Source organism: Helobdella robusta (assembly GCF_000326865.2).
Source record: "Helobdella robusta unplaced genomic scaffold HELROscaffold_53, whole genome shotgun sequence".
Lineage (NCBI taxonomy): Eukaryota > Metazoa > Annelida > Clitellata > Rhynchobdellida > Glossiphoniidae > Helobdella > Helobdella robusta.
In genome coordinates, this window is record NW_008705278.1 from 1,110,189 (window position 1) to 1,129,943 (window position 19,755).

At 34.3% G+C, this 19,755-nt stretch overlaps 2 protein-coding genes across 2 annotated transcripts; one reads left to right on the forward strand and one right to left on the reverse strand.

Moving 5' to 3' along the window:
• Nucleotides 1–1,852: 1,852 nt before the first annotated feature.
• HELRODRAFT_179351 (hypothetical protein) lies at nt 1,853–4,468 on the reverse strand (the record flags this gene model as incomplete). The annotated part of the gene is made up of 4 exons (XM_009028187.1): nt 1,853–2,022; nt 2,810–2,873; nt 3,030–3,121; nt 4,402–4,468. The coding sequence occupies 4 exons, from the start codon at nt 4,466–4,468 to the stop codon at nt 1,853–1,855; spliced, it is 393 nt and encodes a 130-aa protein (XP_009026435.1).
• Nucleotides 4,469–4,957: 489 nt separating this feature from the next.
• Nucleotides 4,958–12,983, forward strand: HELRODRAFT_86626 (hypothetical protein; the record flags this gene model as incomplete). Its single annotated transcript, XM_009028055.1, has 8 exons — nt 4,958–5,134; nt 6,806–6,850; nt 7,065–7,174; nt 8,183–8,381; nt 9,226–9,360; nt 9,861–9,968; nt 10,278–10,374; nt 12,823–12,983. Coding segments are annotated over 8 exons (1,032 nt in total), but the record flags the coding sequence as incomplete, so codon positions are not given.
• Nucleotides 12,984–19,755: the final 6,772 nt, after the last annotated feature.

The following is a 19,755-nucleotide window of genomic DNA, read 5'->3' on the forward strand; positions in this document are numbered from 1 at the left end:
GATTAAAAAATAAATGTGTTTCTGTGGTGTGTGTGTGTAGTTGTTTGTATTTGTGTTTGTCTACGTCTGTTCGTATGATTTTTCTGTCTGTCTGTTTGTGTGTTTGTTTGTTTGTATGTTACAAGCGATAGATATGATTACTATTGCTACAATTGATGCTATTATTACTACTACTACTGCTGCTACTGCTGTTATCCCTGCGACTTTTACCACTCCTAATGTATGTATGTTTGTATATATATATATATATATATATATATATATATATATATATATATATATATATATATATATATATATATATATGTTTGTTTGTTTGTTTGGATGTTTATATATGTGGATGTTTGTATATGTGGATGTGTGTATACGTACGTTTGCATGTCTCAATATGTGTATTTGCAATTTTTACACTCTGGTTTTAAGCCTTAATATTTCGAGAGAATTCGGTTGTCAACTATGTGATTTGGTTGTATGTTTTTAATACTATTTTGGTATGTAGGTATTTTTATGATGGTTATTTGTACGTATTTTTTGTTGTATTTTTAAAAAATGTATTACTATGATTGTTTTCAATTAGGATTCATTACTCTATATGGCACGACATAAGTCACATTAGGAAGAAATATGTTTCCTTTTTAGCAGGTTTTATTTTGTTTTATTGGGTGCAATCAAGCTAATGTGATTCCTATTACATTACATTACGTTTCATTATGTATGTATGTATGTATGTACGTACGTACGTATGTATGTATGTATGTATGTATATATGTATGTATGTATGTATGTATGTATATATGTATTTATGTATGTATCGAGTTTCGCCATCAGTTGAAGGCAGTTCCAAACACTACGGAAACATTGTACTAGAAAATATTGACATCCATCTACATAGATTGCATACCTGGTTTGATTTTGTTGACTTGAAGTACCCCTTTATTAATTTTACAATTTAAACAATTTATTTTAATCTTTAAATAAAAAAATGTTCTACGACAAAAATATAAATAAAAACAGATGAATGTTTAGATAAATAAATTTATTATTTTTAATAAAGAAAAGATATTATTATTTACGCGATGATTTTTTGTTCATGTTGTAAAAAATATTATCTGACCACGGATTTTTAAGGAACGTTACAAAAATCATTTGCTGGTTGACTAATAAAAATTGCAACAAATCTGAAAATGTATTACATCAACTACAGACCTCACATTAATTATATAATTATAAGATTACTAATAATTCTTATTGCAACAACAACAACAACAACAGCAACAACATCAACAACAACATCAGCAGTAGCAACAACAACAACTGCAGCAGCAGCAACAACAGGCAACATCAATAGCAATGACAACAACAACAAATCAGCTAAAAACAACAGCAACAGCCCAACAAATACAACAACAACGGTAACAACACAGAAAAGAAAATGAAATTTTCATGCACGGCTCAAATTCCTCCAAAAAGTACAACCACAACTGAAAAACAACATTTTTTTGACAAAAAATTTTCGGTCATACATCATAATCAACATTTATAAGAATGTTTGGCAAAAAACTCCAAAAAACAACAAATTGGCAACAACAAAACTCACAAACAACAACAAAATACAAAAACACCGATAGTTTTAAACAGAAGAAAAAAGCCAATTCTCTTTGCAATCAACTGAACTAACAACAAAGAACGCCAAACAACAACTACAACAACAAAAACATCCCTATTGTCAAACAAAAATGAAACGTCAAATTTTTTCCCGTACTAATAACATAAGCTATATTTACCTAGCAAAAGTGCTTCAATGAATTATTGAATAGAATATAAAGTAAAAAAGAAAGTCAAAATTAACATCTCAAAAAAATTTTAAATCGTAAAACAGTAAAATTAGGATGTTGAAAATTTTGGCCTGCAAATGCGCTGACTGGCTGTTCCAAATTCTCTGGCATGTCCTTCTGCTATCCCGTGTTAATCTTTTAGGTAGGTTTATGAAGCTAGGTGATTTGAAGTAGATTTTGTGTGTTTCTGTGTGTGTGTGTGTGTGTGTGTGTGTGTGTGTGTGTGTGTGTGTGTGGTGTGTGGTGTAAGTGTTGATTCGCATGTTCGTAAGCTTGCATCGTGTGTGTGTTTCTATGTTTGTATATTAATATTCATCATCATTATCATCTTCATCAACATTATTCTATTATCATCATCATCATCAACAACAACGTCATCGTCGTCATCATCATACTTCCTTTCCATTGAACTAGGCCTACCAATTAATTCTTTTCAGAGCAGTGGAGACAAGAAGGTTCTTATGAAATCCCTCTAAGATTATTTTTACTGGTTTGTTGCCTTTCCATCTTTTCATTCCTTTCTATCTCCCAAATATTTTATCTATCCGTCTCTTTCTCTCTCTTTCTTTTTTTTCTTCTGCTTTCTTTCTCTTTCGTACTCTCTCTCTCTTTTTCATACTGTATCTCTTTTGTTCTCTCTCTCTCTCTCTCTCTCTCTCTCTCTCTCTTTCATACTCTCTCTTTCTTTCGTACTCTCTTTTTCTCTTTCATACTCTTTCTCTCGTTTTCTTACTTTCTTGCGTCTCTTTTTTTTTCTCCTTACTCGCTAAATTTTCTTGCCTTGCCCACTCACATTCATAACGGCGTTATGACTGTCGAAGGCATTCTTTTCTAATCTCATGAAATTTTTTTTGAAACGTATGATTGCGATAAACAAAGACACACACAAGCACTCTCACACACACACACTCACACACACTCACTCTCACACACACAAACACACACACAAACACACACATTAACGTACTTCCTACTATATACACCGATGCATATACACATCAAATGGCCACTAAGCATGGCACTGGCGTCTCTAGACAACTTTACGGGTAGAGGAAAAAAATTTTGAAAATTAAAATTTTTTTTAAAATATTATCGGGAAAACTTTTTGTGTTTGTCACGTCAATTTTTGGTCAATTTTCTCGATTTCTTACTTGAAAGGATCCTTTCCCTGTTCAAAATCTGAGTTTAACTGACTTTTAATAAATTGCTGCTCACAACGGGGACCAGGGCCTGCCGGCTCCTTCCCCATAGATCCGTCACTGCGTAAAAACATATGAAAAACACGCCTAGCGATTTCAATTATTGACAATGCCGAATGGGAGATCTTATTAGAGATCGCTGATTTATTAAATAACATTCATGCATACACGCTACCGCTACCACACGCGATAAAATTACACACACCAATCAACTAGACACGCACACACACACGCGCGCACACAGAGAAACACACACACAGAAACACACACACACAGAAACACACACACACACACATGAAGCAATCAAATTATGAAGGGTAGTAGTTATCGATAGAGTAGAATTGTCAGAAACTGAACATACATACAACGCCAGAGAAAATTGCCTTCAGTTCAGCTGATTGTTTCGTTGCATCTACCGTTGTTTATATCACCGTTTTGGTTATGTTGTTGTTGCGTACGTTGTTGTTCATGCTTATTTTTATGTTTATGTTGTTGTTTATGTTTATTTTTATGTCTATGTTGTTGTTTATGTTGCTTATTTTATATCTTGGCGGTTGGTCATCATCGTACTTAATTTCCACAAAAAATAGCCGCTGATATACACGTACGTGACCTAACATAAACAATTAGGCATGTACAGACACATGAACATCTGTACACAATGTACACACACACACACACACACACACATTCACACACACACACAAATCGTAATTATACAACGTGATTATAGCTTGATACAAAAACATACAAAGAACAAAAACATATACGACGTGCATATGCATACAAATGATTTTTTCAAATTTGACAAATAAACAAAATGACAATTTTTTTAATTTAAAAACATCAGGCTCCGACAGTCGTAGAATGAAAAATGATACAAAAATTGTGATAAAATGAATAAACCAAACGAAATAATTATATTGAATAAGGAAAAAAAATATACCACATATCAAAATAAACAAGCTAAACAACAAAAACAAAACAACAGACATACAAACCACAACAAAACAACACACATACAAACAACAACAAAGCGACACACACACACACACGCAAACAACAACAAATCAACACACAAGCAACAACAAAAGAATAAACATCCAAGACACACTACTACATCATCCTTCCCTGTAGTCACGTGTACCTATGAAGGCTGTCCTGCATGAACCCAAGCAATATTTATGTTCTTTCCAGGGTCACATTACGTCACAGCTACGTCATTCTTTGTGAATATTTGTGTTAATGATCGAATGTTTATATATTTAGTCTTGTTTCGTTGGTATAGACGACAATTTTTAAAAAATTGTATATGTTATTTTACATGTGCTACATGTATCGCATTTTTTTTAAATATTTTGGCATACCACTACCAAATTGTTCTGGTATCTTTATGCATTTGAACCTACTTACTGCAACAGCAGTGACAGGCATCTTAACCGTTATACTACACTGCCCATCTGTATTGTTTGATGTACAGCCAATTAATTCTGTTTTTAACTTTTAAAATTGATTGGATATTTGAATGAAAATTATGATGAGTTTTTACGGCTGAAATGGATTTTATTGTGGTCAATCATTTTTTTTTGTTCAGAATTTCTCTTACGGCTATCCATAAAATCTATCTTTAATGAAAAGTTTTCATGTGAAAAACAAAAAATTTTTTTTTCTTTTAATGTAAAGTTTGAATTTTTTACAAAAAATTTTTGCTAACATAGAGGCTGTAACATCCACACACACATAGGTTCTTGCACAATTTGCATATAAGCTTCTACACGTACACACCAACCTGGATCATCTAGCAATCGAACCCCGTACATTCGTGTATCAGTAGCAATAAAAAATCACTACTTGCCTACCATCTAAGCTACTAACTCAACAATGGATATTTAACATGAGTTATTTTAAACGTCATAATCTATAATGTCAAGTAACTCGAAGCAATGTTTGATAACAGCACTTGCCACGGAGTCAGGTTACGAGTACAAGCTGATCGGAGACCTCCTGCAAAATTATGACCTTCGTGTTCGACCTTCAGTAAGCCACGCCCTCTCCCTGAATGTCACGTTTGGATTGGCTCTTGCCCAAATAATTGACGTGGTTAGTATACTTGCGTTATTGCCATTTAGCATTTACTGGCTAAACTGCCTTTTCTATTATTATTTCGTTAAAAAATAAAATGAAAGAAGTAAAACGAACGAATGAATGAATAAATAAATAATGCAAAACTAAATCTTTCAAAGTGTGAAATAACCACCTACTTCTAAAAGACAACCAGGGAGAGAGAAAGAGAGAGAGAGAGAGAGAGAGGAAGATAGAAAAAGGGAGAGAGTGAATTTAAATTAAAAGAGAGATTTTAAATTAAATTTAGCACCGGTGCACGTTTCCGTTGATCGATGACGTCAGTCATCGGTTGCCTAGAAAACCAGCAGCAGTGATGTTACGAACTGTAAAAATTATTCATCGTATCGGTTTCGGTCATGTCGAGTCAGCTGATTTGTTTCGCGGGACGCCGGTGAAGATTGATGTCGAGTCAGCTGATTTGTTTCGCGGGACGCCGGCGAAGATTGATCGCAAAAAAAAAATAATCGCCTCGATATTTTTGCGCCTTTGTTAGTTTTACAGTTGGTTGAAGTTTTGAGGAAATAAATAAATTGGGATGAATTCAGGTTTCGTCAAATTTTTTTAAAGTTTAAAACTATTTCTTAGAAATTGTGAAAAATATAACCTAGAAAATATTTTCTGCACAAAAAACGTCAACTAACCACCGAGGAAATATATCTCGAAACAATACAACAGAAAGAAAGAATCAAACGAACAGTAAGATGGTGTGATTAATTCCAGATGCAAATTAGAAACCCGGTAGAACCCATGTAAGCGGCGGAGGAAAAGTATAAGAAGGCAAATATGGAGGCTGTTTGACATGTTAATCTAACATCACCCCTGCTAAATATCAAATATTCATACGCATTTTTGTTTGTGCGTGTACGCGCGCTTGTGTGTGTTTGTGTGTGTTTGTGTGTGTGTGTGTCTGTGAGTATTTGATATGTATATTTGTGATTTTGTGTAAAATATAAATTTTTGCGTTTTTTGTGTCTTTGTTACAAACGTCTCAAAATATACCTGAAAATAAAAAATCAATAGATCACACACACACACACACACACATAAATGTAAACACTCACACTAACACATACTTTCACACAAACGCAGAAATACACCGACACACACATACAATAACATAATTGAGTTATATTGCTTATTTTACGCATGCATTTGTATTTATTTGTCTTATTTATTTTTTGTCATCTGACGCTACACCAAATAAGAACCTAAAAAGAATTAATTGAGCTCATTTGGTACAGACACGCAGGCAATTTCTGCTCGTATGTACTGTAGGACTTTATATTGATATTACATGTCTGTGTTTGGTAATTTAGTTTCAACGTTCCAAGCTCTGAAGCAGCAGCAACAGCAGCTGCAGTAGCAGCAGCAGTAGTAGTGGTAGTACTGTACTTTATAGTACATGTCTGTGCTTGGTAATTTGGTTATAAAGTCGTAGTAGCAATAATAGTCGTAGTAGTTGTAGTCGAAGAAGTAGGAGTAGTAGTATCGAGAAGATAATGAATTTATAATAAACACTTTGAAATATATCTATAATTTTTTATAATAATAATAATTATTATTATAAATATAAATATAAATAATATAAAAGAAACAACGTGTATAGAATTGGAAATACCAAATAAACAACGTGAACCTTACACACAGGACGAAAAGAATCAAATTATAACGACGAATTGTTGGCTGAACCAGGTAGGTCGGATTGATTGAATGAATGAATGAATGAATGAATGAACGAACGAACGAACGGACGAATGGACGGACGAACGGACGAACGAACGAATGAATGAATGAATGAATGAATGATTGAATGTTGCGTGTACTATATAGACAGACATAAGCATAGACACACAGACACACACACGCACACACACGCACACACACACGCACAAAAACACAAACACAGGCTTGGATTGACGCAAAGTTAAGGTGGGCGTCGGATGATTATGGAGGCATTAAAGTCATAAGGTTGCCGTTTGAGAGTGTCTGGAGGCCAGATATTGTCCTTTGTAACAAGTTCGTTGACATTTAAAAATCTGTTGCCGATACGTTGATACTTCAGTATCTATTGTTGATACTTCAATATCTATTTTTGATACTGAAGTATCATCTGTTGATACTTCAATATCTATTGTTGATACTGAAGTATCTTCTGTTGATACTTCAGTATTTGTTGTTGATACTTCAGTATCTGTTGTTGATATTTCAGTATTTGTTGTTGATACTTTAGTATCTCTTGTTGACACTTCATTATCTGTTGTTGATACTTTAGTATCTGTTGTTGATACTTCATTATCTGCTGTTGATACATCAGTATATGTGGTTGATACTAAAGAATACAGCAGCAAGTTGCAATATACTCTCGTTGTTTCATTCATTTATACTTCAGTTTAGCATGTCAACCTTTAACTTATTTACACTAATTATAGACTTTTGCATACATACAAAACCATGCATACCATACAATATAATGCAATAAAATACCCTGCTATAGAATTTAGGCAATGAAATAAATGGTTTAGAGGCTTTTAATAAAAAATGGAATATCGTTCTTATCCAGATTTGCCTGCAATTATATAATAAACTTAATTACATTAGTTTGTAAATATATATAATCATATTACAAACATATGTATATATGCCGTATAAGTATAGTATAGTCTATAGTATAGTATAGTATAGTATAGTATAGTATAGTATAGTATATAACACATTGTAGCCTTAATTTCTTAATGAAAACACTCATTCATACAATGTAGTAACTTGTATGGATAAGTTTAAAATTCCGCGATATAACACTGTAACGTTGCAAGTTAACCTTGTGAGCATCGGTGGTTCAGTGGTAGAATGCTCGCCTGCCACGCGGGCGGCCCGGGTTCGATTCCCGGCCGATGCAAATCTTTTTGAATATTTAAAATTTTACTGTTAAAATATTTTGATTTTTTTTGCCGAATTTTTATTTAAATCATTCTTTTTTCGTCTATTTAATCACTCAATAATTCAACCACACAATTAACCAACCAGTGCCGACGTATCGGCCTACAAATCTTCCATCAGCACGAACGTCATCGTGACGTCAGACGGTAACGTCACGTGGTTGTCCATGGTTATCTTCAAAAGTTCCTGTGCGGTTGACGTCAAATACTTCCCATTCGACGAACAGAACTGCACCATGCTCTTCTCCTCCTGGACCTATGACACCTACCAACTGAATCTGCTTCTGGTAAATTCACACCACACACACACACACACACACACACACACACGCACACGCACACACACGCACACGCACACACACGCACACGCACACACACTCACGCACGCACACACACACACACACACCCACGCACGCACACACACACCCACGCACGCACACACACACCCACGCACGCACACACACACCCACGCACGCACACAGCGTATTTTAATAGGTTCTTAACCGTCATTTCAACCAGTTGCTTATTTTAAAATTTATTTTTACTTCTATTACTCTTGCTTCTTTCTTTAATTTATTTCCATAATTTAAAATTTTTAACGCATTCATTCGTTTGAGACGTGCTTTTTGAAAATATTTCGCGACCGTGATGACGCCATTTTTGTTGTTGTCACGTGATGAGAAATTTCTGTCACGTGCCAGTTGCTGGCTGCTACTCTTCGCTGGCGAAGGATTTTTAATTGTCAATCCCGAGAGTGTTAGGTTTAAATATTCATTTGTTGCCACTCCTTTTTGGGAAACGATTTCTCGCCTATTTTTCTTTAACACTATTATTATTATTATCATTTTCATCATTCTAATCATCATCCTTTTTGTTCATCTTCTTCATCATCGTCCTCGCCATTTACAGGATCAATCACCATTCATTCTGATCCTCATCGTCATCATCATTTAACATAACTACCTCCACAAATGTAATCATCATTTTCAGATGTTTGTTAGATAGACATCTTTATAATTCATCATCGTCACCCGACGTCAGATAATCTCTACCACCATCATCATCCTCATCATCATTCTCTTCATCTTCTTCATCATCATCATCCTCATCATCATCACCATCATCTTTCAGGTGGACGACAGCGGCGACGTTTCGAACTACATACCGAACAGCGAGTGGACGCTAGTGAAGCTGCACGTGAGGCGAGAGGTGACCTTCTATTCGTGCTGTGAGGAGCCCTACAGCCACATCAATTACACCATTCAGGTTGGGGTCAGGGTCATTTAAGGCCGGGTCAAGGCCGGGTCAGGTAGAGCTGGAGAGAAGTTGCAGTCTTTGGGACTGGAAAATTGATTGGAATGAAATGAGCTGTGAGAGAAAAAGGTAGAAAAATAGAAACAAATGAGAATAAGATAATCGGAAAGGTAATCATATGATGAAGATAGAAAAAGTAAGAGATAGATAGATAGAATGAAAGAGAGAGAGAGAAATAGAGAGAGAGAGAGAGAGAGAGAGAGAGAGAGAGAAAGAGAGGCTCGTACTCGTACGTATGTTAAAACCAAAACATGATGAATGACACTGAACCTTTAAACATCAAGTATCTAGTGGACTAACGTCGGCATTCAATCGGATGTATGTATGTTTGTATGCATGTATGTATGTATGCATGTACGTACGTATGTATGTTTGTTTGTATGTATGTATGCATGTTTGTATGTATGTATATATGTATGCGTGCATGTTTGTATGTATACAAAACATGTCAGATTCGTAGAAAACCTCTTTTCTACGTTTTCAACATGATCCTTCCGTGTCTCATCATCACATTGGTGGCTTTGTTGGGATTTTACATACCCTCTGACTCTGGGGAAAAAGTGACGAATGATAATTATTTATTATAATTATTATTATTATTTATTATTATTATTAGTAGTAGTAGTAGTTGCTATTAATAAATATATTTATAATTATATATAATAAATGTGTTTATAATTAGTTGATAAATCATCATCATCATTATCATCATCTTCAATTTTGTCATCATCGTCATCATCACATTCCTCATCGTTGTCGTCGTCATCATCATTTTTGTCATCATCATTGTCGTTGTCGTCATCATCATCATCATCATCATCATCATCATCATCATCATCATCATCATCATCATCATCATCATTGTTAAGGTGACCATGGGAATAACGACTTTATTATCGATGACAGTTTTTTTGATGCTGGTGGCTGAAAACATGCCTCCCACTTCTGACGTCCTACCGCTTGTCGGTTAGTTACGTGATGATGATGATGGTGGTGATGATGATGGTGTTGATGGTGATGGTGGTGATGATGATGGTGTTGATGGTGATGATGGTGATGTGTAGTGGTAGTGATAGTAGTAGCAGTATAATCATTAGTTTAATTATTTCGAGGTGATTTCAAAAGACGTCTGAAGAATGAGTCGTGCATTCGACCTCCCATAGCGACAAATGTGAAGTGAGGCGTCTGCAGTCAGAAAGCACATGAGAGGCGCTGCAAAAATTTCGCGATTCGATACGATTCGATATGTAACGATACGATACTATCAGTTACACTGCTTATTATACTGTGATGATACTGGACAGTGCAGTAGTGGCCAGTAGTAATGTTAATTATACTGAAGTTTTTAATAATTACTTTAATATTAAAAATTTATTAAATAATACTTCCAAAAATTTAGTTTTAATAATATAGCAGCAGTAGTAGTAGCATTAGTAGTAGTAGTAGTAATAATAGTGGAAGTTATAGTAATAATAGTAGCTGCAGTAGTAGTGGTAGTAGTAGTGGTAGTTGTAGTAACACAATTATTTTAATAAGAGTTTTTAGTTAGACACGCTGTGAAATGATTAAAAAAAACAACGTGTAGCTGAAAAATTTTTCAGGATTTTTTTCAGGATTTTTTTCTTTTTTCTTCATTTTTTTCATTTCTCCTTTTCTTTCCTTCTTTCTTCCAGCAACTTTCCATCTGTTAAATCTCGTCAAGCAATGCTCCAGCAATTGTGTTGGATGTGCAGTGCACCTCACTGCCAGTATTGGCAACGCAGTGCACATCTACTTGTACGTTTATGTACGAAACGTATATAAATACATGCATGCATAAATACATATATATATATATATATATATATATATATAAAATAAATAAATATATTATAATATAATGAATATAAATAAATAAATAAATAAATAAATATATATATATATATATAGAGAGAGAGAGAGAGAGAGAGTAAATATATATTTAGACAAATAAATGAATAGTGCAAATTAACTTTTATTATATTGTATTTCGTAATTATATATATTTTTAAAGTTATTTATTTGTGAGTTCTATCATTCTTGCCCTCAACGTCTTACGGTTTGAAACATTTACGTAACGCACCTGCCAACAGACGCTAACAGCTAACACACACACACACACACACACACACACACACACACACACACACACACACACACACACACACACATACATACAAACGGCGTATACACGTACGCAAACATGCATACATAGACATGTTGTATACAAACACACATTCAAACGCATACAAACACAAACATACACCAATAAACATTTATAGAAAGACAGAAAGACACACACACATACACACATGTATGCCGGGGTTTGGAAGGTGGTTGAGAAGTTCGGTTTTAGGTATCATGCTTATACAGATGATATCCAAATATTAGTTAGCAATAAGGCAGAGTTACTACAATGTGAAATAATTGGACTCGTCAAGTGTCTCAAAAATATTGAATTGTGGATGTCTAACAATGGTCTTGAAGTAAACCCATTTTTCCCAAAACAAAATTTCTCTCCATCAGGACATTGCAGCAGTTAAAAAACTTAATATCGATTCAGTGGAAATCGATGACGTCAAAATTAGTTTTTGCGATAAAGTAACTAATTTGGGTGGTTCACTGGATTCCAGATTATCAATGCCTGATCATATAAAAATGCTGACAAAAGCATGTTCTTTTCAGATCAAAGAGTTATATAAGGTTCGTAATTCTTTGAAGAAATCTGCCATTCAGACGTTGGCAAATGCACTAGTTCTTTCGAGATTAGATTATTGCAACGGCTTCTTTTATGGGTTGCCTGATAAACATGTTTCTACTTTTCAGTCTATTCAGAATAGAGCGGCCAAGTTGATTGTAGGTTGTTTCATGTATAATCATGTAACTCCAATTTTGGAAAGTCTTCATTGGCTTACTATAAAAAAAGAATTACTTACAAAATAAGTCTAATAATGTATAAAGCGTTACATGGCCTATTACCAAGTTACTTATTAACAAAATAGAAAAAGAATCTGTAATGACGAGTGGCATGAAACTTAGATCAGATGATAACATTTTGCTGGTTGTCCCGGGCATCAATTTACACATCGCATCAAAAAAATTGGCTGTTTCAGGACCGGATGTTTGGAATAGTTTGGCAAGATCTTTCAAATCTAAGGATTTGAAACTGGACGATTTTTAAAAAAACTTGAAAATCTTTTTGTTTACACTTTGATTTCGATACTGAATTGTTTATTTGTAACCGCCATCTTATACCGTACTCTTATAGTTAATTTAATATAGATAATGCTTTTGAGAACTTTTTGATTTTAATTAGCGCTTAATTAAATATTTTAATAATAATAATAATATATACACACACACACATGCACACACACATAAACTACAAAATCGCAGGTCTATACTATGGAATAACGATCGTGATTGTTTCAATGGCAACGGCCATGACAGCCTTTACCTTGAACATCCACCATGTCGGCTACGAGGGGTACCCCGTCCCCAAGTATCTCAAGGTCCTCTGCTTCCAAATTCTGGCACCCATTCTCTGCATGAACCTCTCCAAGTGTTGCCGCGGTCCCGATACTGATGACAATTTTGAGGATGGTTGTGATGATGATGGTGGCGAATGTGGTGATGTTGATAGTCGCAATGTGAGTAGGAGAAAATGGGGTAAAAGTAGCAGGAAGGTTTTGCGCGGTTTTGACGGCAATGAAAATGATGATGGTGATGATGATGAGGATGATGAAGAAGAAGATGATAATGAAGATAATGAATTATGTTGTTGCTACCCTTGCAAAAAGATTTTAAAATTCTCGTCGTCAAAAATAAGTTCAAAGAAAACAAACATCAACAACAACAACAAATACAACAACAAAAACAACGGCAATAAAAGAAACAAACTCAAAACGATTTGCCAACATACCTGTTGTGGCTGTTGTGATTGCTGTCGCAACTTCAACGACTCTACTACTACCGGCAACTACATACAAAGCAGCAGCAACAACAACGCAAATACAACAACAACAACAACAGCCACTACTACAGCTTCCAAATTCCGCCAAGCAACATCTATAAAACACTTCACATCTTCACATACGCCTCAACCAAACCACATACAACAGCCAGACAAAAGTGGCTGCAGTAGTAAAAATACTAGCGACAGAGGTAGTAGTAATAAAGGTAGTAACAAACAGGATAGCAGTAACAAAATTAGTAGTTTTAGTTGTAAAAAACGTTCAAATACTAACTTCTCATTGGTTGAAGAAAACTTTGATGACATTGCTACAAAAAATTCAGCATTTTGCGGGCAAACTTTTAACAACAATGATAACATTTGTGATAGTAACAGTGTGAATTGCGATGGTGACAAACGTATTTACATAGAAAATGATTTATCCGAAGATAATTCATTTGGCGACGTCATGAATGACACCAACAGCGTGTACAATAATCGCGACAGATTCGATTTTACGACCGGTGAAATCAAAAATAACAATAATAACAAAAATAACTTTAAGAAAGTTGATGACGTCAATAATAGTGGTGAAAATATCAGTAGAGTTTTTGTTTATACAACTACAAACTGCAGCAGTAATGTTATGCCTATAAGAACATCTATGCCCAGGACAGCTGCAACTTCAACTACAAAATTAACAACATCAACAACAACAACTTCAGTTATGACGTTAACAACAACTACATTAACAACAACGACAACTACGACAACTACGACAACTACGACAACTACTACAACTACTAAATCCTTTGTATACAAAACGTTCGCGAAAGCTAGTGCGGCTGCGACATCGGCCACAACATCGTTCACAAAAATTAAGCCGTACATTCAAACAGACTACAATCGAAACATTAACAGCTTCAGCCACAACACCAACAACAACAACAGCATCAACACTATTTCAATCGACAAGCTTACAAACAGCTGCTTAAATAAGACTATAAACTACAGATGTTTATTCAACGGTGATGATGACGACGACGACGAAGAAGATGATGATGCTGTCGTTGGTGATGATGGTGATGTCTTTGTCGTTGTAGATGATGATGGTGGTGGTGATGATGATGAACAACGTTCAAATAACATGTACGCACGCAAGGATTCAAAAAATGTTTCCCGGAAACGTTTAACCAAAGATCAAGAAAATTGGTCTTGCGGTTATCACCATCATCAACGCCATCATCTACATCATCATCAGCAGCAGCAGCAATATTTCCACGAGCAACATACAAAACGTCAACAGCAACGCAAGCAACAAAAACAAAAGCAGACGATGAAAGTCACTAGGAAAGATTGGAACCACATCCTCCAAACACTATCCCTCCTCCGTTCATCAATCCAGGCCCACAAAGTCACCGTCAAAACGCTGCAGAAAAAAGAAATTTTCAAAAAAGATTGGCAGAAGGTGTCGCTTGTGGTCGACAGGACGCTCCTAGTGGTCTTCACCCTAACCACCCTCGTGATCACTGGCTCCATGCTGCTGCACGCTCCAATGGCCAGCGATTTTGTATTTGGGAGTAAGATGGATAAAAATATGACGCAAGGGTTGCCCAAGCCTGAGATTGAACCCGCTACTGTTGATGTAGATGGTGAAAATGATGAGGCCGATGACTATGAAGATGATGGGGGCGTTATAAACGAAGACTATGGCAAAGGTGATGGTGAAAATGAGAAGTTTAAAACGAGTTTAGGCGATCCATATAACGATATTAAAAAAAGCAACATTGATAGAAATACTTCGTCGAATAGTAATAATACTAGCGCGGAGAAAATTAATAAAACTTCCGAATAAAAGATAGTGCGGCTGGCTGGCACTGCTACTGCCGCCACCCCTACTACTACCGCTACTTCTAGTAATAATAATAATTACTACAATAATAGCAATAAAAATACTAACCAACTATAATAATAATAATAAGAACAACAACAGATGCAGAACAAGATATACTAAAGCAAAAATTAGCGACAGCTAAGAAATCGAACGATAAAGAGCGATTATGTGGAAAAAGGACAAAACGAGAACAATGACAACAACTACTACTGCTGCTGCTGCTACAACTACTACTACAACAACAACAACAACAACTACTACTACTATTACTACTACTACGAATATTACCATTACTACTACTACTACTACTACTACGAATAATAATACTACTACTACTGTATCAGCAACAGCGATATCACCAACAACAACATTAACATTAATTGCATGTTTATTGGCAACAACAATAAAACAACAACAACAGTAACTACAACAACAACAACAACTACTACTACTAATACTACTACTACTACAACTACTATAACATCAACTACTACTACTACTACTTTTGCAGCTACTTCATCAGCGACAACGGCAACGACATCGTCAACAACGGCAGCCTTAACATTAATTGCATGTTTATTGACCACTAGTGGCGCAAAAAAAGTGAACAAGGCGTTAGCGTCACCTCCTACAATGTCTTTAAATAAATTAAGACCCTACGACGACGACGACAACAACAACAACAACAACAACAAAATCAACAACATCATCAACAAAAACAACAACAACATCATCAACAACAACATCAACCATAGAAACATTAAAAACAACATCAACAACAACAACATCAACAACAACATCATCAACAACAACATCAACCATAGAAACATTAAAAACAACATCAACAACAACAACATCAACAACAACATCATAAACAACAACGTTAACCATAGAAACATTAAAAACAACATCAACAACAACAACATCAACAACAACATCATCAACAACAACATTAATGTTATGTTAAAATATTAAATATTTTATGCTATAAAGTTATGCCAGGTCGATAAAGTTATTCTTTGCAGTTATATTACCACCAAAAAATCAATATCTTTCAAAAAGTGGGGCTGACAAAAAATTTCATGTGACATAGGAATGCAAGTGTTTGATTGCAAGCTTCAAAGTGTTTCGCCAAAGACCATGTTTAAGAAAAATCCTTGGTGGAAAAATCCTCGTATTTGGTGGATTTTCTAACTCTGGCTCTCTAAATAAAGCGCTACATTAATATTATCACCACGTGATGTGTAGATTACGTCATACTTATTACTTATGTTTCATCAAACTTATTTAGTTGGATCATCGTTGGAAAACAACGTTTTATGGGGATCATTATATTTTAGATCGTCACAAGTGGTTTACCATAATAACCATCATGTATTGTTTGTTGTCTATAAATGTATATTTAAAGTTATTCTCGTGAAAGAGATATACACAGTAAATTAGCGGCAGGATGTATCAAGATATACCATGATATATCAAGTTGTTGTTGCTCTCGTGAAAGAGATATACACAATAAATTAGCGGCAAAAACAATAAACAAGCAACAAACATACAGACAACATAAAAGCAACAAACATACAACACACATACAAACAACAAACATACAACACACATACAAACAACAAACATACAAACGTACAACAAACAGCAAGCATGCAAACACAACAAAATAATTTTGAATTAGTCAACATGCACACGTACAAGCGCATCAATCAGTTTCTTCAAGGAATAAACAAACCATCATCTTAATTCTTGAAACTATTCTGCAGTCCACTTATGGTGAAAAAAGAAAACTCAAATATCATTTTAATAATTGATATGAAAAGTTTTTTTTGATATTTTGGAAAGATTTGTATCTTTCCAAATTATTATTAGTATAATTTTAATAGCCAAAATTAAAAAATTGTATATATGTATGTATGTCTCTTGCTTTCTCTCTCATATCTATGTTTCTCTCTCTCTCCTCTCTCTCTCTCTCTCTCTCTCTCTCTCTCTCTATCACTCTCTCTCTCTCTCTCTCTCTCTCTCTGTATGTGTGTGTGTGTCGTTAAGAGAAAAAATCAAACAATCAAACCATTGTCGTTACTCTAGTCATCATTGTTGTTGTTTAATGTATATAACTACTTATTTTAAATTGCTTGGGATGTTGTTGTTATTAATATCTTCACTTCAACAAGGAATGACGTCACGAGCAACAAAAACAAGAAACGCCGACAAGAAAACAACAACAACAACAACAACAAAACATTTACCTGTAACATTGTGAATAATGCGAAAAAAATTTAAATTTTTTGAAACCAAGAAAAAATTTCTTGATCTCAACCGAAAAAAAATAAAACTTTTACAAAATAAAGACTAATAAAATGCATTTGTTCTCCGCTCAAACAAGGCTTTTTTCGACTTTTTCGACTTATTTTTCTAGTTTTTCTTCCTTATGTTTCGTTTCGTGCCGTGCGCTGTAAGGAACACTTCATTCATTTGAGATTTCAAAAAAAAGATTTATCTCCTATAAATTGCATGTCTCTCCTTAGAGTCTTTGAAAAGTTAGTAAAGGATTTTTTTTTATTTGATTTTTACATTGTTTTTTTTTGTTTATTTTTTGAAAAATAGGAATAATAGTATTTAAAAGTTTTTTATTTGCTATCTAATTTTATTCTACCTTTATTAATGAATATTTAACCACAATTAAAAATAAATTTTGAAGAGAACAATGACACCAGAAGAATACCAAAGATATTAGAACAGAAGAAATGATATCTGGGCAAATCCATCGCACTGGATTTCAGGCACCCTCTGTTCTAATTCGTCACGTAATCGATTTCAAATAATGGTTTTATTTAACAGTGATTGTGATTGGTTGATCTCTGAACGGCCTTGACAATTGTGCTGAAGTATATTATTTCAAAAAATTAATTCAATTGAATAACCAATTAGCAAACGCATTCCATGCCGTGTCATTCAAAATTATGATTACATGTTAAATGCTTTGGTTATCAATTGATAATGAACCAGTTCCGACGTGTATAACAAATTAATGTTAAAAAAAATCAATACATCTTGTATATAACGAGGTGATGTAATGGTTAAGAAGCATGGTCTTAATGTTGTAGTAACTGAGTTCGAAAGCAAAAAAAAATAGCAGCCACCAATGCGTGTAATGTGTTAATCGTGTGTGTTGAATTATTTATTGGGGTGGTAGTAAATGACTGTGAAAGTAGACGAATTCAATTTTAAGGCGTGGTTGAAAAATTGTCAGCTGCTCAAGAAGTTTTAAATCGGTGGCTATTGATTGGCACAGTGAATAAGTTTGCAAATTTTGAGGTTATGACTGAAATGTTTGGGTAAAATGAGATTGAAAAATGTACGCCTTGGTTACATGTTAATGAGTCTACAGTTGAAATAGCTATGGATCACTATGGTTTGGGCATAATCGACAAAGTTGAACCGTATTTATAATAGTCCAAAATTTAAAAACATGTTTCTTTTTAGAGCAGGATTTATCAGTATAGTCAAATATTGGTAGCAAAAAACGATATGAAAACGTTGTGAGCAGTATTTTTAATAAAACTCAGGTAAACATTAGTTTTTACGCAGAAAAACTTTGTTTTAAGAGAAAATTGACAGACAATCAACGTTAAAAGCCAAAATAGTTTGCCACCAACCTTATTTTGGATACACCCTCGCAAGTTTGGTTAGTTTCTTGGCTCTCACGATTATGGAAAAGATCGGGGCGGTCTTGCGTTTACTGATGACCATGCACTCTGTTTTGTTGTACTTCTATAACTAATTCTATAGATTGAAATTTCCGATAGCAAAATGAAGCGATCAGTTAGATTGTTAAAGGTTAAAATCAATCTCTCATGGGCACCTGCTTCGAAGGTTGCCGTGAGACCTTACCATGGCAATGAAGTTGATGAAGAAAATGGTGGATAAAACGATGAATAAAAAAATTGTTTTTTTGTTTTTGCAACAACAATTTATCATTCATCTGAACGAAAGATATTTTACATTCTATAATTCGCTCGTCAATTCGTCAATCAATTTGATTTTCTCAATCGTTTATTGACCCAAGCAATCCATTCTGCTTACATTTTACTTACTCTTTCTTTAGTTATTAAGATACCAAGTATAATTTTTCAAAATTTAATGAGAAAAATGCTTAAAAATGAAAAACGGATGAAGATGATGAAGATGATGATGATAAAGTTGTCGATAATAACGATGAGAAAGACGATGATGATAAAATGAGATTGATAATGAATGTGATAACGATAACGAAGGTGATATCAATGACGATGATGACGTTAATCGTGATCATTAAGATGGTGAATAAGTTGATGATGAACTTGGCGACAAATTAAAAAGGGCCTGAAAATTTCGACAGTTGACTAGTTTCCAGTGACTATGGCAATAAGGTTGAGAATGATCATGATGAAAAAACATTAAGAGAATAATATTTGTGGCAGTTAGTTCTTATTTAAAA